Source organism: Diadema antillarum, unplaced genomic scaffold (assembly GCF_040938485.1).
Source record: "Diadema antillarum isolate AM-2024a unplaced genomic scaffold, OU_Dant_1.0 seq00000830_RagTag, whole genome shotgun sequence".
Taxonomy (NCBI): Eukaryota; Metazoa; Echinodermata; class Echinoidea; order Diadematoida; family Diadematidae; genus Diadema; species Diadema antillarum.
The window spans coordinates 466,667-494,400 of NW_027271706.1; the positions used below are offsets into that span (position 1 = coordinate 466,667).

Sequence of the window (27,734 nt, forward strand, 5' to 3'; positions counted from 1 at the left end):
TAATTCAATGAAAACTTAACAGCTGTTATGTCTCTCCGGCACCGTCACAAGATATTAGCCATTTTTTGTGTGTGCGGAAAGATTTCAGGGATTAGTCTCTGCAAAAATCGCAAAATCTAAACCCAACTCTACTCTGCTGACAAGCAAATGCATATTGTAGTTCTAAAATCCCAGTTTCAACTTGCTGTGAAACCAGCTCCTCCAGATATATTGGAGATGATACGATATTGGTGTGCCAGCAATGAACCTTACAAGACTACAGATGAATGATTGCAAGATTATACCGTTTCTCTACATGCAGAAGTTGTGAACACTTACAATCAGTGGACAAGACATACTCCTCTCAATCATAATGTGAAAGTGGTGAAGAAAACTTTACTGAACCGAGAAATACTCGTCTTGATCCTTGAACAGTCTTCATCTCTTAATCCATAAACACTCAAATTGGTTAATTGGTTTATATTGGTGGTCTTGAAGACATTGTTGAAGACACGTGTTAGACATTTTTATCCTTATGTTTATTTTTGTTTCCGCAATATAATTTTAGATGTATACTATATATATATATGTAGAGAGAGAGAGAGAGGGAGAGTAAGTTGTCCACGTGTTGGCGTGATTATCATCAAACACAAAACTGAAATCAAGTTCATGCTGTATTCATCAACAGTTTATTTCGGCACACAAATTTCGAGCGATTCGCTCTTTCTCAACAGTATCAACAATATTGAGAAAGAGCGAATCGCTCGAAAATTTTTGTGCCAAAATAACATTTATGAATATCTCAAAACCTTCACAAAGACATTCAGCACCCTCGAAATGGGGTAAGACAATCAATTTACGTGTTTTTTTTTTCAATTAATAAGCGTACATATTGGAATTTTTTTTGAATATCTCCAAACCCTCAAGGATGCAAGAGTTGTATCCTGCAGATTCGGATTCAGCACCATTCAAAAAGGGTCAGATTATCAAGTGTTTTTAATTGTTACCCTTCAGAAGAAACTGGGAATTTCAGTTCTGGGGAACTGGCGACCATTTTTATTAAATCATGAAGGCGAGATCCTGGCTTTGCAATATTCTGGACAAATTTTACACATAGGGAGATTCGACCGTCATTTAATAGGCAGATTACATTTCACTCGGGTGTGGTCATGACACTCGTATTGTGTTGCGAGCATGATGCGACATACACGTGTTTGTACTCTCTCGATGTCATTTATCTGGGAAACTGTTAGGCCGGAGCACCACACAACCGCGCAATACTCCACGACTGGGAGAATTAAAGTGCAATAGATGACAATCAGGTCAGCGAGGCACATGCGGAAAGCCTTCAAGACTCGCAAAAAGTGGAGTCTATTAGGACCTTATTAGATTTCTTCAGCAATTCATGCACGTAATAATGCCATCTCAGACCTTGTTGTAATGTCTCACCGAGTAGTTTGATTTCATTCACATGGGTCAAAGCTGTGTCTCCGATCATAACATCTGATGCATTGACTAACACTTTTTCCGGGTTAAGTTTCACTAAGTTTTATTCGGACCAAATACGCAAACGTGTAACAGCTTCCGGTATGGTGGATACTGCACCGAGGCTCCTATTTCCAGCAAGGGATAATTTCTTTGCTGCATGCATTATTATTGATCATCGCCAGAAAGATGATGGGGCAAAAACGGGTGCCCTGCGGGGCTCCTGATTGGAGCTCATGCCAATCATAATATGTATTCTGATATTTAACATGTTGGGTGCGATTCGATAAGAAATCACGAATCCAGTAAACCACACACTCACGAACATTCAAAAGCAGTGACTTATGTAACGCTAGATTGTGATTTATCCGATCAAAGGCCTTGCTATAATCGGTAGAGACTACGTTGGAAAGTGCTTGTCAGCATTCATGTGCATTGCATGAAGCAAACTGACCAACATAGTCTGCACACCTGCCGAGATTGCGAATTTGAAACACGATTGTACTGATTGTACAAAATCGTGTTTCAAATTAAGCATATTTGCCGTGTAGATCTGGAATCACAGACGTTGATTTGAAACATTATTCCAATCGTGTTTCAAATGACGATCCGGAAGTGTTTTCCTATCACGTTTTGCCGGAAATAAGCAACGGAACGGCCATGTGAACATAACTGAACTCCAATCGTGTATTTGGTTGCAGAGTGACTTCGCTCCCCCAGAAAGAAGGCTCAAAAGTGATTGATGGGAACTTGCAAAGAAGCCAAATCTCCCCTCCTCGCTCTGAAATTCAAAATCGCAGAATCCGTGAAGCCTTCTTCGGTCCTGTGAATGAACCATGATTCGACTCATAATTGCAATCGTGTTTGTAATTCAGCATTCAAATTCAGCATTCAAATGCACCATTTTCGGTACGTCTAAAAACACGGCAAGAAGTGAGAAGTAGAAACTTTTTTTCTGGTTTCCAAAATTACGATTTATCAATCAAAGGTTGCATATCGCGAAGCGTCAATCCTGCAGTAAAGTTCTCTGCTACTTTCGCAAAGTGATCAGTTAGAGATACTGGTCTGAGATTGTCGATAGATGGCGGTGAGGCCGTTGGGTGGGAACTACTGCCATTCCGTGGTTTTGGGGCACTCGCTTGTTTAAAAAAAAAAGGCACTGAATATGTCGGCAAGTGGCGAACTGAGTTCCAATGCGAATTCCGTCACCAAGCGGGGGTGGGGGATTCCACCAGGTTCCGGGGCAGTACGGAGCCTAATGCGCCGGACCTTTTGGTAGACCTCCTATGGTTGTACTAGAGGGCAGGGCTCTCGGGGGGGGGGGGGGGGGGGGAAGGAATGCTGGGAGGCACAGCGTATCAAGCGGCGGGATGTCGAAACCGACATTAATGAACTGAGTGTCAATTCCTTTTGCAGTTGACTTATAATCTGTTAGTTCGATATTGTCAATCTGGATCAGCGGGGTGGGGGATTCCACAAGATCCCGGGGCAGTACGGGGCCTAATGCGCTGGACCTTTTGGTAGACCTCCTATGGTTGTACTAGAGGGCAGGGCTCTCGGGAGGGAAGGAATGCTGGGAGGCACAGCGTATCAAGCGGCAGGATGTCGAAACCGACATTAATGAACTGAGTGTCAATTCCTTTTGCAGTTGACTTATAATCTGTTAGTTCGATATTGTCAATCTGGATCAGCGGTAATTTCCTTGGTCCAGGCATAATTTTACCTATGTGCTGAAACTATGGACTAGAATGTTTAAGATGTTGAACTCTTTTCGAGTATTAATTAGCTTTAGAAGATGCGATTTCTCGCTGGATTTTGTCCCGAAGAGAGCGCCATATATTTTGTCCTCAGTCCTTTCAAAACCTCTTTGTCTTCTCCCTGTCATCGATTTAATAGCTGGTGTCACCATTGTTTAATGTTTATGTTCAGCTTCACAATATGGGTTGGGAAATATGTGTTGATTATTGCAGTTAATTCCGAATAGAAAGGCTCACACATTTCGTTGACATCTCTGATGGAAAATAGGTCAGACCAGTCATGATCAGCGACTTTAGCACCATATTCACGGATTTCACTGTCTCTCATTGGACGGGAGATCTTTGTTCGCTTGATATTTTTAACGGGCCGTGGTTGATGCTTCGTTGACTATGTACCCTCACTTTGGTCAGTGGTTCCTCAAAATTCTCTTGAATATTAGTGATTATTTGATTCAAAGTACGGTTGCCTCTGATTGGTACACGTGCTATCTGCTTGAAGTCATTGTCCGACAAAAGTGAGGACATATCTAAGTCATGCTTTGCGCGTATCGCTTACATTGTGGAGTGAAGGTAATCAATGGGCATTTCCGCCTTATCGCTCTTTAGTGGATGATATATTGTGGCCACCATGATAAACGAGATTAATCATGGTACTCTTTACTGATGGATCGTAACCCTAACGATCTGTAGGTCAGCCGGAACTGCATTATCCAGATGTTGTGGACAAAGTTCATCTCTGGCATACACGACAATTGCACCTCCTCTCGTTTTCTGACGTGATTTTTAGAAAACATCAAAATCAGCGATAGATACCGTTTGAATCGGTAGATCGTAGCGACTGCAGCATCGACGTTTCGACCAAGGACGACAGCGTGGAACTCATCTAAGTTATTGTTCACAGATCTGGAATTAGTGAGAAGGAAAGATGACAGTGCATAAGCGGTTCTGCTGATTTTGTGTGTTGATTTGAATTAGGTTGCACGCGTTGACTTTCTTTTGACACAATTTTCGGCGTTTGTTATGAGCATTGCTAGAGTTAGAGGCATGACTAGGGATCATTCGAGTTTGCGTGAACCTGCCCGACATCCAAGAGCTCTGTATACAACTTATTCCTTAGTAACGAGTATTGTGTCTAGGAGTAACTTCGAAGTTTTTTTGGTGTTAAGTAATGGGTAGAGTTCCTTGACAGAATACGTGACGCGAGGTACACTTACTGTTAAGATAATTAAAGGTATCCGGCACTGAATTTGACATCTGAGCGGGGTAGGCGACTTTTTGATGGTACACTCACCGATGAAACAGTAGGCCTTCTGCGGGCTTCCTCTCAGTAGCTATTTCAGCGAACAGAGCAGGACCTAGTTCGCCTACTACCCCCTTGGTGGGACTATACGATAGTGCATAATGTACACAGAACGCAGACGTGAAAACTGATAGCAAGGATAGTTTTCATTTTTTATACATGCTGTGCTGGAACGTGGGACATTACACACATAAGGACTGTTAAATACAACAAAATAAATAATGGAGTACTGAAGAACCCTACTTACGAGACAAAATTTTAACATGGCACCAGTATCATAGCGCCCTCTATCTCTACCTTTAACGGTCTCTGATAGTGCCTCATCACAAAACTCATCTAAATATCACTTGTTTCAATGTCCGGAGTCACATCTTGTCGATACTATAGGAAAGAAAAAACAGAAACCATTAGAAATTGTTCCAGTATTTGTGCGGCGAACTGTTGGTTTGTCAGGGGGTGTTTCATAAAGCTGTTTCTTAAAGTTACGAACGACTAAAGAACGACTGGTGATCAGTTTTTGTGCTGCATTATTGAAATTCTGATCAGTATAGCACATTAGAACTGATCACCAGTCTTTCGTAAGTCGTTCGTAACTTTAAGAACAGCTTTCGAAACACCCCTCCCCCAGTTGTGTCATATCTTTCCTCCGACTAATTACTGAAATGTTGTTGCTGTAATTGTTCATTTCTGATCCAAATAGGCTAGTCCTACAAATGTCTATACTTTCTTTCCATCGTAGATGAAATCTCAGTCATTCATTCTATCTGTCTGGGTAAAATGATCATTGGCTTTTCTAAGTCGATAAGACGAGTAAAGCTCTTCGTACTGTTTTCTTTATAAGTTCAAGTAATTCTGAGCAGGAATAGGTTAGGACTATGTAATTAGCAAACCTGAAATGGGAACCGCTCCACACCCACTGTGTGGCCACAAACGTTCCTTAGTGTTTCTTTCGTGATGTATGGTATACATATTGCATAGTCCAGATGATATTACGATTACAGTTCGTTATTCCGAAGGGATGTTATTCCGAAAATGAAATAAGGGTCGTAATTCCGGAGGTTCGTTAATCCGAAAATGAAAAAATGTTCGTAATTCCGAAGGAGCTAGTCTGTTCGCATTTTCTTTTCGTTGTCGGCTTAACAAACCTTTTTTCATTTTCGGATTAACGAACTTTTGGAATGGATAGCCTGAACAACAATGCAATAAAACACATTAAAACATGAAAGAAAACTTAATCTCATTGAGCATCAAACGCCTTTGCATTTAGTTAGGGTTATAGTACTAATATATCTGAACCTAATCGCAATTGATGTCCGAAGTATAGTAACAAATCGTGAGAAACCTTTGTCAAATTTCATTCGGGAACTGATGTGTACGTAATCAGAGGCCCAAACAAATGTAGCTTTGAGGGATATTCTATACAAATATGATAATAAATTGTTCAAAAATTGAATGTGAGTTACATTTATTTCAGATGCGAGACCTCAGGCATCCACATCTCAACCAGTTCATAGGAGCGTGTGTGGATCCACCTAATATTTGCATCATAACGGAATACTGCCCAAAGGGGAGTTTGCAGGTAAACATCTGTTCTACTGTTTTCCTAAGTGATTGCATTTGAGTTTTACTGTTATATTTCTATGGTTTATGTGTCTGTTATTGATGTTTTATAAAGTGGCACTTAAAATACACTTCGATGTGAACCATAAGGATCTTCCATTACACTTCAAAAAACATAAGGTTTTATATCAAGTTTGTCTTTGTTTGTTGCATTTGTTTTTCCCCAACAAAGATATGAGAAGTAGTAAGTTAAAAGGAGTATAGAGTATTTTGTTTAAAAAAAAAATAATGAGAGGTGTGACTGGAAATGAGTTGTAACGATATTCACATTAGTACAGGGCAATTTTCATCTACTCTCGGAAACCTTCGTGACTCAGGTATCAAGAAACCATATCGCTTTCAAAATATTGATGCTAGAGTAGTCACAAGAGTCTGATCCTACGAGCATGTTACACCCATTCGGTACATTCTGTACTGGCTCCCAGTACATCTCAAAATTATTTTAAACTCATTTTAAATCATGCTCAGCATCTGTAAGGTGTTATGAAACCATGCTACTCCCTCTTACATATATGATCTCATCACTCCCGTCCCGTCAAGAAATGTACAACCCCATATCCACCTCACCAAAGGCCAATACGAAGTACTGCGGGGAACCAACACTCCGGACCTCCCCGCCACCTCAATTAAATAAGCAAGTCCTTTCTACTGAACAATTCAAAAAACAACTTAATACTCATGTGTTTAATACTGTTGCTACGTAAGATTACTATTATTGTGTATCGTAATGGAATTTAATGTTAGTGTGGTTGTACAAACAGGTATATTAAATATCGTGTACTCATATACTTAAGAATGGTATGTAAAGCGCTTACAGATTACACATATTATGCGCTGTATAAGATTCTTCTTATCAGTTATTTTTCTGCTATTATTGTTATCATTACTATAATCGTTACTATTGTTACTCAAGATGGATGATATCCAAGGAGAATGGTTTATTATCATGATAACGAGATTGCCTGGAAATGCACGGCAAAGCTGTACAATTTATATTGCATTTTACTTCGGTCGTTGAAGATGGTTGAAAGAGCAAACTAGGGCTACAGTTATAAATGAAATATAGCAAAAGGAGAAACTTCAAACTGAATACATAGCCCTCTTTTGCGAAAATCACTCATGCTCTTTGCGCATGCGGGCTAATTTATCTATCTCATGCCAAATCTAATGACAAATGTCTCCCACTTACAACACAGTACAATTTGAGAGTTTTTTTGGAATGGATACGCTTTTGTTACAGTTTCAATGTTGTGACTGTACAGTATGACGTCTTTACCCCTGATAGAAACTTCAAACTGAATATAAAGCCTTATCTCACCATCTATCTCTTGCCTGATATAATGACAAAATATCTCCCACTTAGAGCACAGTACAATTTGACAGTTTGTTTGGAATGGACAGCGTATTTGGTAGTTTCAGTGCTGTGACTGTACAGTATGACGTTCATACCCTTGATAGTTTTGACTATAGACTTGATCCATAAAATGTTTCTCTTGAGTATGAAAGTGTCAACATGATGCAAAGTGAGACAAGAAAAACGCTGGCAAAAGTTTCATGTTGTCGGTATGGGAAATAATGTGCTTAGACCACAGAATCATACACACGATTATGTTTGCTTTATTTCCGTTCAACGATGACGTATCCCGTCATGGATGAAACGATAGCTGTAGGTTTGGTAATGAAAACAGACATTAATTGCGAAACTTCGACCAATAGCAATTGTTTGAATAACATCTGCCTGGTTGTTCCTGTAATATTTGGAGCACAAGGGACAGTGCACAGTTTTAATATCTCGCAAAACATTCCACGCTACCGTATTTTTGATCAGTAGTACACATTTGTGAATAACTGTTTAAATCCCCTTTTTCTTTTCACAAATAGCGGAATATTTTCTTAAAGGAAATTTGGTCCAGCTTTACTGGAAGTAGGATTTTAAAGACACGTTTTTGTCATTGTTTTGCTTCTGTATTTCCTCAGGACTTTTCTAATTTAATTTTCTTTTCTCAGGACATTCTTGAAAACGAGGAGGTGAAACTGGATAGCATGTTCATTGCGTCTCTGATAGGAGACACACTGAAGGTAAATAACTAATGATTCTATCACAATATGTTGAGATGATGTTCTACTTCTTCACGCCCCAGGCCTCAGTTGCCAGCTGTTTACCAACTGCAACAAAGGCTTCGAGGTTACTTGTGAGTTTAAGAAAATACATTTTGTTTTCTTTCTCAGTGATTGCTCTGTGTATTATAACTCCTCTTCAAAGTTCGGTATTGCAAAAGACTTACACAAAGTTTGTATCTTGAATTTCGCATAACGAGTTGTGAGTCAGCATATACAGTACACATGATAAAGTATTGTGTCAATACTGATGGGAAGTAAGTGAAACTACATTGCACGTGGATCTGAATATAACGTCTGTGGGTTTTTTTTTTCATGTACTCACATGTTCTTTGTGAGTTAGTAACATTTAGATTAATACTATTGTTTTCTTTAGGGTCTTGGCTACCTTCATGCGAGCGAAATTCATTCCCATGGCAACTTGAAATCAAGTAACTGCGTGGTGGACAGCCGATGGGTACTGAAGATTACAGACTTTGGATTGCATCAGTTTCGAAGTGGTAGCAACCCTCCCGAAATGGGCGATCACGCTAAATACGAAAGTAAGATAACAATTCCATTCTCTGTCCTGACAGATTCTCGCCCGAAAATTACCTGATAATTTCATTTATTTTTCATTTGTTTTGCCATTGTTTCAATTATGTCTAAACGTGATTTACATTTATAAAAAACAATAGGTGCTACTTTTATAGCGCATAATAGAAAATTAATTTAAAGATAATAAATTCGAAGTCCGCTATACAATTGCTGCCTTATTTCGATGTCCTCTATAATATCAATCTGCCTCATGATAAATTCTTACCTGTGCCTTTAAACTGCATTTTCCTTAAATGCCGCCCTCTGTCTCTTAAAGTAAAAGAACAGAAACAAAAGACGCCCTACTGACGTGTCCTAAGTAGCCCCAGACCCCACCTATAATCGCCCTATTAAAGCAGCCTGATAGCAGACATTCTTCCTCATTCCTTCTGCGACCGTACCTCGACGTCTCCTGTGCTGTGAAGCTCCTGGTGCTTGCACCTCTTTCCAAGCCCCTGTTGCCGTTTTGGATGAGCCTGTTCCTTTTCTAGGTTTTATTTTTAGAACGACCTGAATATCCCTGTTTAGGTAGCACCTACGTCGCTGCCGACGCACCATCGGGGGAGGCATCCTTTGCTAGAACTGCGTGTTCTCTCCCTTTCTTTTCCGTAGCACAGCTCGAGACAGCTCGGGCACCTGTTTTCTAGCGGAGTTGTATACTGAACTTGATCGGCTTGATACGGAACTCCCGCTCTCAGTTGCACCGCACGGGGCAAGGTCGTCCTTTTGAGTCAAGGGAGATGCGAACGATAAGTACATAGCGCTGGAGAAGCACTCTCCCAAACTTAAGGCCCTGGAGGAATCGCTTTCTACCCCCAATGCTCTAAAGTCTCGTGAATAAAAGTCAGTTAATGGACGCTGGCCTATTTTTCAGAGGCATCGCGGGTTTGCTTTAAGGTTAGCGGTTACGCGTCGTCACTTATCGATCTACCACTTCGTGCAGATAAGCTCAACGTCTCTCAGGAGGAATGCGCGCTGATCGGCCCCCTACTGCTCTCAATCTCTGGAGCGCAGTTTGGTCAGACTGCTCGCACTACTCTGTTTGCCTTTCAGCAGCGTCGTAGGATTGCTCTGTCCACCCTCGGCCTAGAACAATGAGCTGATAGTTCAACCGCTCAAACCGTTCCCCTTCACGAGCCATTTCTGTTCGCTGGGCAGTTCCTTGAAGCAACGGATAGGGAGATCTCGATGCCCAAGCGGCTGTCACATGGAAAAGGGGTCTATCTTGAAAATTGTGACTTTTTGTGAAAACTTCAGAATCTAGTCAATTCTAGGTGCTCTTTCCATTGGTGACATCGGCTTGTCTCAAAAACGTTTCATTTTTTAGATATTTCTGATCCTTTTTCTATCTTAAGATAGAGATAAATGATCGGTGCTATCGGTGGTGTCTTACACGGCAAAACGGGCTATCTTCGAGTTAGACCGTTTTACAGTAAAGTATCAGTGACCGTGCCGTCTAACTCGTAGTTACCCGATTTCAACATGTTTGTAACAACGTGACCTACCCCACGGTCGTCGCGTGTCTTCGATTAGATTCATTAAGTTAGCCGATTTTCAAGCCGCGCGGCTGTCACGCGCGAACGCACGGCGTCTGGGATCGGCTCCCATCATTCAGTACACACAGTCTACAGTATCCTCGACTAATAAGGCACGTATTCTGCTAAAAATTTAACTGAGTTTAAACCAGTCTTCGGTCTATTAAGCAGCTGCAAAGTGAGTTTAAAATGATTTAAAACACTAAGTTTAAACCCACTGTTGTGTGAGGTTTAATTTGTATTCTGCTATAAAGCCTAGCTTTTGTCTAGATCGGGTATAAATTACACCTACCCAGGAGGAGGTTTATTTCGAGTTTAATTCGAGTCTAACGATGGCTGAACAAGGCAGCGTACCTATACACCTAGCACACAGAGCGTGCTGGATACAGCTAGCCGACCACACGCGTGTATAATACTAGTACGCAAATAATTGTAGATGATCTATACTAGCTTTCTAGACCTACAAAGAGAACGGCACTTTTAAAATAGTCTATTGCAGTCTAGTATAGGGTAGTCTAGTATTGGTCTAGGCCTACGCCTATCCTATCGATCCGTACGTAGGACGACTTAGTGCAACTAAAACTGCAAGCCCGATAAGCCCAGTTGCAGGATACGTACACAATGCAATGCAATGGAATTCACATTACATGATTAACTGTCATTAAATTTGCACCAACTTGTTAGAAACATCTAGACTTATCACTAAATTACGATGATTTTAAGTAAGGCTACACCTAGAACTCGATGTAGATCTGGTCTAGGTAGTCAGGAGAGTAAAACCTGAGGTCGATCTAGGCCTAGACTAGAGAACCTCGATCGGTTTTGGGCATATTAAAACAGCTTGACTAACCGTTACAATTCTAGGATTAGTCTACAAACGTTAGATCTAGAGTCTATACACGATATAATAATGACTTTCGTTAGGTGGAAGAATCTAACGTAGTTTTACTAACTAATGTGAGACAGGGTTGTTTTATTTTAAATCACAAATCGTTTCCATATTCTATTAAACCACAATCTTTCGGGTGCTCAATAAGTGCATGCCTTCGAAGAAGAGCTTTTATTTAGGCCTACTTTCCTACCTCAAGGTCCTGGTTTGGTTTATCAATCCATTCCGAATTCACGATTCGATCGACGGCCATGCCCCATCCAGCGAACAGCCGCTGCTTGCCACCGGGCCGCCGGCGCGGCGCATTGGCCTACTGGCCGGCTATCGGCTAGGAATAGCGCTACGCTTACTATGCGTATTCTGTTATGCAGCGATGTGCGCCGCACACTGGTCGGGCTAGGACTCAGGGGCCCGAATTCTCAAAGGTGGAATAACTATTCCGGGGAATAGTTATTCCGGGGAATAGTTATTCTACTGCTTGCGCTTATTCCGCGTAATAAAGTTATTCCCATTTCTCAAAAGGTGGAATAACTATTCTGGGGAATAACCTTATTTAGTCTAGCAGCCAGAAAGGGTCCCCGTGCACCCCCCCCCCCCCCCTAAAACAAAATTCTACGATATGTCCGAAGATCGTCAGAACCTGTATTTTCCGAATCCGGTTGTCGCCAGCGGAAAAAAAAAAGGTTGCGCGTGCGTCTAATTTGCATATTTCTAAGATGGCCGCCGCCCGTTGCTAGGAGACGGATTATTTTTGAATAACTTTAATTAAGAATATCAAATTGCCATAAACATTGTATCATTTTAAAGAAAATTAAATTTCCTACAAGTTGATACCCCATTTGATGGGATAAATAGTTGTCATGAGATATTAAGGAAGGAATTATGTTTTTTAACATTTTCCCCCAAAAATACGGAATTCGGTAATAATGTTCTTTTCCATACATTTAATATGCGTTTATAGCTAACATTTGAATTTTACTAAAATTATTCCCCAAACATAACTATTATCATGTGAAAACGGCTTTCCAACACACGAATTCCTTTCAAAGTTACACGACATCAAAGGGGATATGGTTCAATAGGTTTTACAGCAATATTTAAGGGTTATAATGTCTCCGCGCGCAATTGCGTATGTTCTGTTTATGGGGTTTGTTGATGATCACTGCTATCTCTTGATCAAATCTCGTCGAAATCGGTGAAGTAAGAAAGAAAAATTACACTTTCTATTCCTTATATGAAATAAAAATGCTTTTTTCTATTCTGTGTTACCAAACTCAATCCATTCAGCTCCCCATATCAACAGTTTCTTGTCTTTTTAGATTCCCTCCAAGAACGTAGAATTAATCACAACTTATATGACATTAAAAAGTTAGACACACTGCAAAAAGTCCGGTGTTAAATAGTGAACACCGAGCTGGTGTTAAATTTTCGGTGCTCATTTATGGTGTTAAATTAACACCAACGGGTGTCATTTCCAAATTTTAAACTGTTTTTTGAAGAGTTTCTTAGTAACTGCACTTCTTGTTGATTTTTAATTTAAACAAGACGATCAAGAATTTTACATTAAAATACTAGATTTTTGAAAAAATGTGAAAATAAATTTACACCAAAGTAACACCAGCTGGTGTGGTCCCTTATTGAAGCTGGACCATGACAGTTTCCTCTTATTGGAAAATTAAAGTGAAAAAAAAAGAATCTTATGCTAGAAACGCTAAGAAATACAGAACTTGCTAAATAGCCTTTCAGAGTTTAAAATGAAACATGGCTATCTTATTTTTTTTTCATAGCAAAATGAAGGAAAGTATCTGTGTAGTTCATGTCGGCCGATATTGGGTTACATCATAAATTCTTCAGAAAGGGTCCCCGTGCACCTCCCCCCCCCCCCCCCCCCCAACCAAAAAAAGAAAAGGAAAAAAAGTCTTCGATATGTTCGAAGATCTTCAGAACCTTTATTTTGCGAATCCGGTTGTCGCCAGCGGAAAAAAGGTTGCGCGTGCGTCTAATTTGCATATTTCTAAGATGGCCGCCGCCCGTTGCTAGGAGACGGATTATTTTTGAATAACTTTAGTTAAGAATATCAAATTACGATAAAAATGGTATCATATAGGTTTTCCCGGTCAATTTCATACTTTTGTCATTCAAGTTCCCATTCCGAGCATTCGATTTCACGCATTCCACGCTCGCAGCACTGAATCAGCAATCAAATTCAAAATCCGGTCATTCGAATTCACTATCCGAGCATTCGAATTCACTGTCGGAGCATTCAAATTCACTATCGGAGCATTCAAATTCACTATCGGAACATTCAAATTCACTATCGGAGCATTCAAATTTAAGAGAGGAGCACGCATTTCATCAATGAGCAGTCAAATTCATGTCAAGCTGGCGACGGAATCTCGTCGGTCATTCAAATTCATGAATAGGCAACCATGTTCCAAATAACTGCATTCAATTTAAAAGAAGTCCTGAATTTAGTTAGTTTGGGGTCGTGTATGCATGTGTTTCTCATTTGGCTTTGAATATATTGGGATTTTTGATGATTATTTATTTTGCAGTAGAGGTCCACCTGTTCATTGACAATTTTGAACTCGCGCTTAGCAAATAGGAATATACAGGCACATGTCCCTCGGATTGGACATAAAATGGAGGTCCCATGTGTAAGAGAGTCACAACTCATGCACGTAAAAGATCCCAATTCATTTATTCATCGCAAAGAGCAGAACATCAAACTTGACCCCATATTATGGAAGACCAGCTTTTGCAGCTGAATATGGGTTATCCAGCCATCTTGTTTGATGGAAAACGAAACAAACAAACAAAAATTAGGCACTGTATAGGCCTACAGACGAGCATAATACGGAGGGTTGTTTGACACTTTCGAGGAAAAAAAAAACAATTTCGACTATATTGAAACTGATACTTTAACATTTTATATGTGTTGTTTGTTGTGTATTGCTGTCTTATTGATTTACTTTTGCGGGACTATGTGAGATCATTGTGTGTCAGTTTGTCTTTACATTGATGAATTGTCATTATCATGATTATGTGGTTGGTGTTGGGGCGTTGTCAGCATGCAGTATCACCAAGAAATATGATTACTAGTCGCTGTGTTGTTTGGATGCACTGCTGATTGGACATTGCAATTTGAAATTTATTGAGATGAAAAACCAAGAATACATGAACAGAGAACAATGTAGAACCTGTAAACAACCATAATCACACTATATGCAAGCCTTTGTTGGTTGTGTTGGCTCTTTTCCCTTTCTTAAAAGTCTACTCCATTTTCCTTGTTAAATTGATTGCACGAAGTAGGAACTTGATCGCCTAAAAATGAATTTGAACGCTCCAAACAAGCTCATTGGTGCTCGCATTTTGAAATTGAATGCCCAATCGTGAATTTGATTTCACGGAAACGAAATAGAACGCCCATAAATGAAATTGATCGCTCGGATTCTGAATTTGAATGCCCGAATATTTTCTCGTGCGTGCGCTGCGTGAATTTGAATGCACATTAATGAATTTGAGTGACAAAAGTATGAAATTGACCGGGAAATCCTATATTAAAGAGAATTGAATTTTCTACAAGTTGATATCTCTTTTACGGAATAAATAGTTGTTGTCGTGAAATATTAAGGAAGGATTTTTTTTTTTACATTTTTCACAAGAAATACGGAATTCAGCAATGTTTTTTCCATACATTTAATATCTGTTCACAAATAACATTTGAATTTTCCTTAAGTTAAACCCCATAAATGAGTATCATTATTTGAAAGCGGCTATTCAATACACAAATTCCTTTAAAAGTTACACGACATTAAAGGGAAAGGTTCAATACGGCTATACAGAAATCTAAGGGTAATGTCGACACCCGTACTTGCGTAACGCGTGTGATAATATAATAATTAAGGCAAGTATGAAACCCTATCACCTCTTACATGCAAATTATTGATTAAATATCATTTAATCTTGTGGAATATGAAAGAAAATTACGTTTTCTATTCACTATCACCTTTGATCAACTCAGCTTCACTTTTAGTTTACGTCTTTTTTCATCAAATAGGGTGAAGGCCTTACGAGAGTTGTAATTTCATGACGGCCGAAACGGGCTTACCTGGATATGGGTTTTCAACATATTGATATTAATCAAACTTCTCTTCATCAAATCGTATTCATCTGATCATCTTCACACACATACTCACACCTTTAGTATCACACACAGGCATTCATACAGGGGAAATGAATAAGCTCAGTCGTGAATTTTGTGAATTTATTGAATACGCCATTAATGCATTCATGGAATATTAAACTCGAATGCTTTATTTAGATGTCGAAATAAGAGACACATGTATACCGCACAAGCGAAATAATTCTCACCATGCTCTAGCATGAAATCAATTTATCTTGAAATGATAAGATCGCACACACGTGTTCTCATTCTTTGGTGGTTCGCCTGGTGGTTTTTGAATATATTGCTCATACGTTTATTACTGCCAAGAAACTAATAGATAAATTACAAATACCAAGGAATGGCATTGATAAAAACGAATAGTTGCAAATCAAATCCAGTCGCTTTCAAATTCTGTTTTTTTCTTATATAAAAATGATTTCATGCACTTGATTTTATTACATGGGTTGATTTAAATGCAATACAATGTAAACTTGCTTGTTAAATCCGTTTGGAGTGACTAATAATCAATATTATACAAAAATGAGAGAGAGAAAGAAAATGTTCTGGTTAAGTAGACCTTAATGCATGGATCTATATAAAACATGAGGGAAATGTCAGAGGGAACATTAACCATGCATGCGTGTATGTATGTGTGTATGTATGTACTATATATATATATATATATATATATATATATATATATATAGTGCGAAAGATAGTTCCCTTCCCAAACGTGCGCGGTGCCTCATTGTTGGTTAAGAAATTGCATACTGAAAGAAATTAGACTGAGGCGGACGTTGCTCTCGATCTTGAGTCTCCCTTTTATTTGTCAAGCTTTCGGCCAGTCATCAGGCCTTCCTCAGGATCTACCAACAGAATAGTTATTATCTGAATAACCTGATGTGTCATTATATGTAATGCAATTATGTATGTGGGTGTGTGTGTGTGTGTATGTGTGTATGTATACATATATACGCAATGTAAATAGACATATGAATATAGTATATATGTATGATTTTGTTTGTAATTGTCATGGTCAGAATTATGAGAAAATATGGTCATATTTCAGCAGTTTGATTTGATATAGGAATCTATACGTATATATATATATTTTGGATATATATATATATATATATATACATATATATACATATATCACGTTTATATTTATGCAGGTTTGTATGAGTTTGTGTTTTGTGTGTTTGTGTTTAAGGATGTATGTGTTTGACTAATTTGTTGAACTTTAGATATATTCAGAGTGCAAATGTTTAACCACAACGAATGCAATATTTTCATGTTTTCCACAGAAATTAGACATCTATTATAATTTAGATAAATTTGCCTAAAATTGATTTGAAGTGTATTTGCTATAAGTGCATCTGACGTGCAATCCACATTGACTTTATAGTGCGCATGTAAGTTCCGCTGGAATAACAACTCATGCATTAATTAAATACACCATCCAATGTTTTCAGATATCCATGCTCTACTCGTCCGCCGATCGTTTTTAGATAGCGTATAGTATAAATGTGCATGATCGGTACCCAAAGATTATTGACATTGCACGTTAAACACTTTCAATAGGTTCCCAATGTCGCGCGACTCGATATGCTAATATGTACTATCTACCACGAATTGATTCTTAGTCTACGAGTGATCGTGGTGATCTTATCATGGCTTATCACATCTTCAGGTCTATGGTGGTAATCGTGTTGATCGTAGAAGAATTATTGGACTTTTCGAAAAATTACTACGATCAACACAATGTCTTTGACTGACATCAAGATTTGATTAGGCCTATCTGATGATCAGCACGATTAGTCCCCTAGTTAGACCACGATTTCGGGCGAATCGAGAAAGTGGGACCAGCTTAGTGAATTCCACGAGAGTGGTAACGTACCATAAAGGATAATCAACACGACAGTTTCAATACCGCAGATATCAATATTCACACATTTTCAAAGATTACTTTTCTTCACCTATGTAAGCTAGATTCCTTTTTTAATCTTACAACGAAGATTAAGACTATCATTAGCAATTGGTAATTAAGCGGTGTACGAAGACTAACTCAAACAATACACCATTATTGAGTCGCTATTCTAATATACAATTGAAAAAACCCCAATAAATCTGATTTTCAGGTCTGTGCCAGTAACGTCACTTTCATGGGCATAATATCATGCATGCCTTAAAGATGGGCAATCTCTTTTGCATTCCTTCCCAAAGAGCACAGAACATGACACATTCCACCAAAATGACAAGACTATTGCAAAGCTATTTTGAAGGTTGTTAGCCGTTAAAATTCAAATGATACATACCATTGCTCACCGTAACGTATTCTGTGTAATAGGCATAGCTGCTGCATTAATTCTCCTGTGTTTGTAATATGATACTCATTCTTCGAACAAAAAATACGTATGTTAAAGCTGTCAGAAAGGAAGAATTCACTAGCTCATTTTACTTTGTTATCTATGGCAAATAAAAACACACCACTTAATGAACTACATAAGTGCATCACACAGATCTGCAAAACTTGACTAGTAGTTTAGATTTGTAATTTGTAAAATTATTCAATTCTGAACCGTCAATTGAATTTAACAAATAAAGATCCTCTTGAGTTCGAAATTTACAGGAGGTTGCCAAATATTTTGTTCTTCAATACGTAAGTGTTCTCATCAATTTTTCTTTTTACTTAAAGCAATATTATGAAAGCATCTATATTTCAGACATCATTTCACGTCTAAACGGAGCCCGTCTGCATTACACATTGAACACAAAGTTTGATACAGATGATGAATCTCGATGATGTGATGAAGTATATTTTATCTTCCAACATCATTTGTTACCAATTAAAATTAAGCGTTTTATCTAAGTCCAGCTCTAATAAGAGGTATGTAGAAGGCCCGTAGGATTTTTTGTTTTGTTTGGGGGGGGGGGGGTCCGTACGTAATTTTAGAAAACCGGACCTTGGATGTTGGTGAAAATGTCGGACTACTTTTTCTCTATAACAAATATGGAATGTCTTACAACTGATGTATACAATTCAAATATTTGTCATTACTATGTCATAGAATAATACCTGATGAAATAATGTCCGCGAGTGAGCAAGCGCTTCAGAAATTGATTATTTTCATGTCTCACACAGAATTATGGCATTTCGTTTCTAACTTACAACAGTAAGTATCCCATTTATAGGTATACATTCATCTTGAATGTCTCAAACCGTTAGCACTTACCCCGTGCATAAGATAATCATTGCACGTTTAGGTTATATCATCGTTTTCCATCATCAGAGCATCGTCATCAAGGACGCCGGAAGCTTTTAAATGCCCTAAAACGCGACTTTTGTACTCTTGTTTTTACAAAAAGTCCCTACCGTGGAAGGAGGGTATCCCCTTTCACACCCTAACCCCTCTCGGTCGCTTCGCTCCCTCGCCGAGGATCTCACACCGTAACATAATGTACCCCCCCTCCTATTACATAATCGTATCGTCCTTCGCACTAATTATTTTTCACTATATCAAATTTTTTCCTAGAAATTTGCTTTTAAATGCTCTATAAAGGCGACGTTTGTACTCTGTTTTCACAAAAAAAATCCCTACCCTGGGAGGGGGGTATTCTCCCTCTCACACCTTCCCCCGCTCGGTCGCTTGGCTCCCTCGCCGAGGATCTCAAACCGTCACATAAATGTACTTCCGTATGTTATAATCATAGTCCTTCGCACTAATTTTTTCCACTATGTTTAATTTCCTAGAAATTTGCCTTTAAATGCTCTATAAACGCGACTTCTGTACTCTGTTTTTACAAAAAGTCCCTACCATGGGAGGTGGTATCCCCCCTCCCACACCCTACCCGCATTGAATTCAGTGTTTCTGGGGAAAAATGTGAAAAAACATAATTCCTTCCTGAATGTTTCATGACAACAACTATTTATCCCATAAAATGGGGTACGAACTTGTAGAAAATTTAATTTTCTTTGATATGATATCATTTTTATGGTAATTGGATATTTTCAACTAAAGTTATTCAAAAATAATCCGTCTCCTAGCAACGGGCGGCGGCCATCTTAGAAATATGCAAATTAGACGCACGCGCAACCCTTTCTTTCGCTGGCGACAACGGATTCGCAAAATACAGGTTCTGACGATATCGAAGTTTTTTTTTTTTTTTTGAGGGGGGGGGGGGGGCACGGGGATCCTTTCTGAAGAATTTATGATGTAACCCAATATCGGCCGACATGAACTACACTGATACTTCCCTTCATTTTGTTATGAAAAAAAAAAGATAAGATAGCCGTGGTGCATTTTCAACTCTGAAAGGCTATTTAGCAAGTTCTGTATTTCTTAGCGTTTTTAGCATAAGATTCCTTTTTTTTTCACTTTAATCTTCCAATAAGAGAAAACTGTCATATTTAATGTTTTCTTTAGCTTTCTAATGCCACATAAGTTGTGATTAATTCCACGTTCTTTGAGGGAAACTACAGCCAAGAAACTGTTGATATGGGAAGCTGAATGGATTAAGTTTGGTAACACAGAATAAAAAAAAAAAACATGTTTTATTTCAAATAAGAAATAGAAATGTAATTTTTGTTTCTTGCTTCACCGATTTCGATGAGATTTGATCAAGAGATAGCAGTGATCACCAACAAACCCCACAAACAGAAAATGCGCAATTGCGCGCGGGGACATCATAACACTGAAATATTGTTGTAAAACCTATTGAACCATATCCCATTTAATGTCGTGTAACTTTGAAAGGAATTGGTGTATTGGAAAGCCGTTTTCACACGATAATAGTTATGTTTGGAGGATAATCTTAGGAAAGTTCAAATGTTATTTGTAAACGCATATTAAATGTATGGAAAAGAACATTATCACCGAATTCCGTATTTTGGGGGAAAATGTTTAAAAAAATAATTCCTTCCTGAATATTTCATGACAACAACTATTTATCCCATCAAATGGGGTATCAACTTGTAGGAAATTTAATTCTCTTCAAAATGATACCATTTTTATGGTAATTTGATATTCTTAACTAAAGTTAATCAAAAATAATCCGTCTCCTAGCAACGGGCGGCGGCCATCTTAGAAATATGCAAATTAGACGCGCGCGCAACCTTTTTTTCCACTGGCGACAACCGGATTCGGAAAATACAGGTTCTGACGATCTTCGGACATATCGTAGAATTTTGTTTTAGGGGGGGGTGCACGGGGACCCTTTCTGGCTGCTAGACTAATTCCGCGGAATAACCTTGACCTAGTTTTGGCAGGCGCAAACCTTGTTATACTGGGCATGCGCAAAGATGAAATGGGTGGTGTCAGTCTTTATGACGTAATAATCATATCAGCCAGCATTTGCTAGATCGTATGATCATTTATATTATGACATGATCGCGATATCTCAGTTTACAACTTACACGACCACAAGCTTAAAGTTTGCAATTCATGCTACACAAGTTAATTATTTTTACTGATTATTATTCTTCCTTTTTTTTTTCTTATCTTTCTATACTAAGTCCTTTTTCTCTGTATTCTCTTTTTCTCCCATTTGTTAACTGTCTTATAATTTGTTAACATCTTTTAAATATTTCGTCGGCGCTCATCCGAACCGTCGTATATGTGACCAGCGGTGTGCGAGAACACGATTTCGAGAAAAACGCGTTTGAAGTTTAGGGGTCTTTGAAGTCTAGTGTGAAGAAATTTCTGGCTTTTATTCCCGATCTTTTTCTATGAAAAGAAAGGCAAATTCCAGACGATTCGTATTATATATATTTCAAAGCATTTATGAATAAAACTAATTCTACGTACACAAAAAGAAAGGCCTCCGCACAGGAAGAGTCGAAAAACCGGTATACGACGGTTCAGAGATCACACTCTCAGTGCGCGCGCTCAGCAAACTGTCATATCAGTGTGATACGACAGTTTGCTGAGCGCGAATTGACTGCACGCGCTCACAGGCGTCGTATATCCCATTCTTATAACACGTGTGTCTATGCGATATGCATGGCTACTTGGTATTTATCTGTAAAACGAGTGATTTGTGCATATTTTTGTGTGAATGCAACTATGCAGTGTCATTATTTAATAAGCTGTAGTACAAATACGTACACGGTTTAGTTTTGGCATGGATGATGAACAGTGGTTCGAGGGGGGGGGGGGGGGTGGGAGGTTCATCTGCAGATTTTTTTTTCACATGAATTACGCTTCCGGCGTCAGACGAGTGTTCCTTTGATGTAAAAACAAAAACAAAGCAAGACAAAAAGAAACCCATCCCTGTTTAGGTTAGGACATATAGCTTAGACAAAATTAGTTTGTATCTAATTTGTATCAAGAAAAAGTGGTTATATTCTGAAAGAGGTAGGGCCTATCGATCGATTGCTTTTTCATTGCAGCCCGCCTCTTCTTTCTCCTCTCATTTTATCTTCTCACTGCTCCCCTCCTCCTCTTCTCTCTCCCCCTCCCAGGCTCTCTCTCTCTCTCTCCCCCACTCTCCAAGACTATAATTAAGCACACAATCACACATCCAAGCCTTGCTTTTCTTTGTGATACCTCATACCAATGTCACATGTAATGACCTAACATTCATTCTTTCAACTTCAAAGCCGCCAAGATAGATAGGGAATATTAACAGAAAATCCATGAATAGATGTGTTCTCGTGCAGCTTTAACCTAGGGCACGTACATACTGTACATACTGTACATGTCAGACATTATTTCATTATCATTCAAAAGGGTACAACTCACTTATCAGCTTTCCCATCAAAAACTATTACGTGATAAGCAAAATTTTTTATGTAACCACACGTCTCTCTCATTTTCGTCTTTTGAATATGTGCAGGATTCTGAGACAGTTTGAAACTAGATTTTGCACACAAATACATCCACGAACGCAAACATGGATTGTAGTCGTTCACACAAGTGATAAAAAGTGTATCTAATTGTCCTATAGACTCAAATAGTGTGCATATGTATATGTATACACCCTTTTACTTCCAATTATGATATGTTATTTCAATGCATGATTTTATGATTTCCTCGTTTTGAGATCCCAGTAAGTAAAAAAAGAAGGCAGTCTTAAACAATACTTCATGTAAATGCAGAAATATTTATTTAAAAATCAATCAATATCTCACATTGGAAAAAATGATGAATATGTCCTTGAAATACAATGGTCAAATTTCATTCAGAGTTCTTAAATGTACAAATCAAGATTGCTGTGGTTAAATAAATGTTGATTTGAATTCATGGAAAAACCTATTTTGACTTGTTGAGAACATTGTACACAATATATATCGAAATACATTACGAATCATTCAAGAGATGGAAAATGGATTGCAGCAATAGGCCAACTTCCTCCAAATATAAGTAAATCTCTGATAATTCAGCCTAAAAGAAAATCAGCATGAGATAGCCTTTATTCTTCTGTGCATGTCTGTGTCTTACTATTATTTTTTGATATAACTATAGTACTTTCTAAACAATGTTACTACTTATTAAAGCACATTTGGAAGAAGAAATATAGTTATTACATGCAGTATCTTTCAGGTAAAAACAAGTTTAAAAGAAATAAAGCCACCAATACTTTCCATATCTTTATCTTCATTTGGTTACCACTTTCCTGAATAAAGTGTTGGAATGGTAGACATAACCAGTATTATCATCATCATAGCAATAATAATAGATATTTTATGGAGTGCACATATCCACCAAAGAAGGTGCTAGGGACTAGTGGCGTATCGGGGGGGGGGGGGGGGGGGCAAGGGGGGCACGTGCCCCGGGCGCCACTCCTTGGGGGCGCCAAAAACGAAGAAGAAGAAAAAAAAACCTCGCCCGGACGGGGGGAGGGAGAATGGGGGGGGGGGGGCAGAAAAACCAAATCAAACAAGATAAAAACAAAACATGATGATGACGCGGACAAGATGACAATGTTTATTGTGTTCACACAAGAATTCCATGTTTTGTAAGCTGAAATGCAAAAATTTTCGGCTCGCTCGCCAAAATTAATATACAAAAAAGAACATAAGAACAAAACGTGATGATGACGCGGACAAAATGACAATGTCTATTGTGTTCACACATGTCATTTTATATTTAGCAGGCAAAATGTCACACGGAGCAGCGGCTGCAATTTCTTTCGTTCTGAAGCGATCGCCGATTGGATCAAAAGAGGGCGCCAACGGTTTCGAACATACGGGGGGTGCAAAAAAACCAAGTCAAACAAGATAAGAAAAAAACGTAATGATGACGCAGAAATATACAAATTTCGGCTCACTCGCTCGTACTAAGTTAGAGTATTTTTTCAAGTCCTCAGTTTGTTGGTATAAATCGTTATCTATAGGGCCGTCACTATATCTTGATTACAATTGTAAGATTTAATAAGCAAAAAATGACAAGAATTCCGTGTTTTGTAAGCTGAAATACAAAAATTTTCGGCTCGCTCGCTGTGCTCGCTCGCCAAAATTTATCCAAAAAAAAGATAAGAACAAAACGTGATGATGACGCGGAAATATACAAATTTCGGCTCACTCGCGCGTACTTATTTAGAGTATTTTTTCAAGTCCTCAGTTTGTTGGTATAAATCGTTATCTATAAGGCCGTCACTATATCTTGATTAGAATTGTAAGATTTAATAAGCAAAAAAATGACAAGAATTCCATGTTTTGTTAGCTGAAATACAACAATTTCGGCTCGCTCGCTGCACTCGCTCGCTAAGATTTATATATATATAAAAGATAAGAACAAAACGTGATGATGACGCGGACAAAATGACAATGTCTATTGTGTTCACACATGTCATTTTATATTTAGCAGACAAAATGTTACATGAAGCAGCGGCTGCAATTTCTTTCGTTCTGAAGCGATCGCCAATTGGATCAAAAGAGGGCGCCAACGGTTTCGAACATACGGGGGGGGGGGCGCAAAAAACCAAATCAAACAAGATAGGAACAAAACGTAATGATGACGCGGAAATATACTAATTTCGGCTCACTCGCTCGTACTAATTTAGAGTATTTTTTCAAGTCCTCAGTTTGTTGGTATAAATCGTTATCTATAGGGCCGTCACTATATTTTGATTAGAATTGTAAGATTTAATAAGCAAAAAATGACAAGAATTCCATGTTTTGTGAGCTGAAATACGAAAATTTATTGCATTTAAATCACCCTCAAAAGACCCCTTTTAAGTGCTTGAAAAACATATCATGTGGACTTTTTTTAAAGTCCCTACCTGGATGGGGTTGGGGTTGAACACTTTTCAGAAATTAGGGGCGCAATTTTCGCGCTTGCCCCGGGCGCCGTTTTCCCTAGATACGCCACTGCCAGTGGCGTATCTAGGGGGGGCAAGGGGGGGCACGTGCCCCGGGCGCCACTTCTTGGGGGCGCAAAAAACAAAACGAAGAAAAAAGAAAGGGAGAAGAAGAAGAAGAAGAAGAAGAAACTCACCGGAAAGGGGGGGAGAATGGTGGGGGGGCAGAAAACCAAGTCAAAAAAGCTAAAAACAAAACATAACAATGACTCGGACAAAATGACAATGTTTATTGTTTTCACACGAGAATTCCATGTTATGTAAGCTGAAATATTGTACAACAATTTTCGGCTCGCTCGCTGCGCTCGCTCTCTAAATTGTATATAGAAGAAGAAGGTAAGAACAAAATGTGATGACGCGGACAAAATGACAATGTCTATTGTGTTCACACATGTCATTCTATATTTAGCAGGCAAAATGTTTCACGGAGCAGCGGCTGCAATTTCTTTCGTTCTGAAGCGATCGCCAATTGGATCAAAAGAAGGCGCCAACGGTTTCGAACATACGGGGGGGGGGGGCAAAAAAATCAAACAAGATAAGAATAGAACGTAATGATGACGTGGAAATATACAAATTTCGGCTCACTCGCTCGTACTAATTTAGAGTATTTCTTCAAGAACTCAGTTTGTTGGTAAAAATCGTTATCTATAAGGCCGTCACTATATCTTGATTAGAATTGTAAGATTTGATAAGCAAAAAATGACAAGAGTTCCATGTTTTGTAAGCTGAAATACAAAAATTTTCGGCTCGCCCGCTGCGCTCGCTCGCCAAAATTTATCAAAACAAAAAGGAGATAAGAACAAAACGTGATGATGACGCGGAAATATACAAATTTCGGCTCACTCGCTCGTACTAATTTAGAGTATTTTTTCAAGTCTTCAGTTTGTTGGTAAAAATCGTTATCTATAAGGCCGTCACTATACATTGTATCTTGATTAGAATTGTAAGATATGATAAGCACAAAATGACAAGAGTTCCATGTTTTGTAAGCTGAAATACAAAAATTTTCAGCTCGCTCGCTGCGCTCGCTCGCCAAAATTTATCAAAACAAAAAGGAGATAAGAACAAAACGTGATGATAACGCGGAAATATACAAATTTCGGCTCACTCGCGCGTACATGGGGGGCATTTCATGAAGCAATTTGTCGGATATTTCGTCTGACAAACTGTTAAAAGCTACTGAAATCCTTGCTTCTGATTGGCTGAAAGCAAATTTTGTCCGACAAGTTGTCGGACAAAATGCTTCATGAAATGCCCCCCTGATTTAGAATATTTTTTTAAAGTACTCAGTTTGTTGGTATAGATAAATCGTTATCTATAAGACAGTCACTATCTTGATTAGAATTGTAAGATTTGATAAGCAAAAAATGACAAGAATTCCATGTTTTGTCAGCTGAAATACACAAATTTTCGGCTCGCTCGCTGCGCTCGCTCGCCAAAATTTATCAAAATTCATTTTATTTAAATCACCCTCAAAAGACCCCCTTCAAAGGCTTGAAAAGCATATCATGTGGACTTTGCTTAAAGTCCCTACCGGGATGGGGTTGGGGTTGAACACTAGTCTTTTTCAGAAATTAGGGGCGCAATTTTCGCGCTTGCCCCGGGCGCCGTTTTCCCTAGATACGCCACTGATGAGCACACCTTATTCATTCATGATTTTAATGAACGCTTTGACGAACTCATAAAATAGGAAAACATGGAGACCGTTTTTACGTTGTCTTAAGCTACGGTCACAAAGGTTCGTACGAACGATGCGTTCGTACGAATGTCACTGTTCGTACGAATTCTGGAGTTCGTAGAGATTCGTAGAATTTCTTACGAACGCTGTTTAATTCGCAAGAACAACTTAAGACCTTTGAGAGAAACGAAATTATTTTCAGTTATACAATGGCCCTAGAATTCGTACGTTTTTCGTAAAAATGCCTTGAGTTATTCTTTCGCAGACTTGCGGCCATCTTACGATTTCCTTTTGTCGTAAGATGGTCGTACGTGCAACTCACGGCACTCTCATGTCATTTGTAAGAAGATTTTACAATTTTTTAAATATTTTGTCGGGTTGTTAAAAAGACGCTGCCGTGTCCTGTCGAAAATTCTGTAACAGTTGAAAGTTTTATACTTCAAGATGGCAGTAGTGCCAAGGAGACTATAACTGCAGCTGAATCTGCAAGTAGAGGAGGAGGAGGAGAACGAAGAAGATCGAGTGGTTGTAGCGGTTGCTTTAGTTCAGGAGAGACAGAAGGAACTTCCCCTTTTTCCTTTAATGTTGCCTTCCCTCTTGGTCCCGTATTTAACAGAGATGCTTTCTGGTCGAACACCTAGAACAGAGTGAGGATTTGAACTTCGCGCGTTTGGCTTTATACCCTTCCCCCCCCCCCTAAAACTCAACAGTTGCACAAATTGTGTACCTACGCCTTACGAACGCCTTACAAACTCGAAAAGTTGTTTGTAAGAACGCCGTACGAATCTCCGTCCGTAAGGCATTCTTACGAAAGACGTAAGAGCCCTCTATGAACGACTTAAGGCGTTCTTACAATCATCGTAAGAATTTAAGGCTTCTAGAATTGTCTCTCGACCCTACAAAATCTTGCGTAGTTCTTGGGATGTTCGTACGACGTTCGTACGGCCGCCTTACGAAGAGAGGGTTTCGTACGAAGTAAAAAAAAATAATCTTGGACAAGACCATCGACCAGGCTGCGAACTTACGTACGGTCTACGAACGCTTGTTTCGTACGGCCTTCTCAAGAAGATCTTACGAAATTGTCTTAAAATCGTTCGTACGGCGTTCGCAGCAGTTCTTAACGGTATTTGTGACCAAGCCATTAACATTTATCTTTTATGATGGATAGGGGCTTACGATGTAGCCAGAATACTCGAAGACATATGGATTCCGAAAGTTTAACATGACACAATAACTAATGCATTTCGTCGGTTGTACTTATAAGCCAAAAAAAAAAATCACCCTCACTTAACTCTTACTCATTATTGGCACTAGGCATGACATTTT

The 27,734-nt window shown here is 38.8% G+C and overlaps 1 protein-coding gene across 3 annotated transcripts in view; it reads left to right on the top strand.

Annotated features, from left to right (window-relative positions):
- The window catches only part of LOC139740059 (speract receptor-like), a 527,367-nt gene that overhangs the window by 344,095 nt on the left and 155,538 nt on the right, over positions 1 to 27,734 (top strand). For all 3 annotated transcript variants that reach the window (XM_071650652.1, XM_071650650.1, XM_071650653.1), the window contains 3 exons: positions 5,996 to 6,100; positions 8,149 to 8,220; positions 8,636 to 8,801. In XM_071650652.1, the coding sequence (XP_071506753.1) occupies positions 5,996 to 6,100; positions 8,149 to 8,220; positions 8,636 to 8,801 (343 nt within the window). The remainder of the gene's footprint in view (positions 1 to 5,995; positions 6,101 to 8,148; positions 8,221 to 8,635; positions 8,802 to 27,734) is intronic.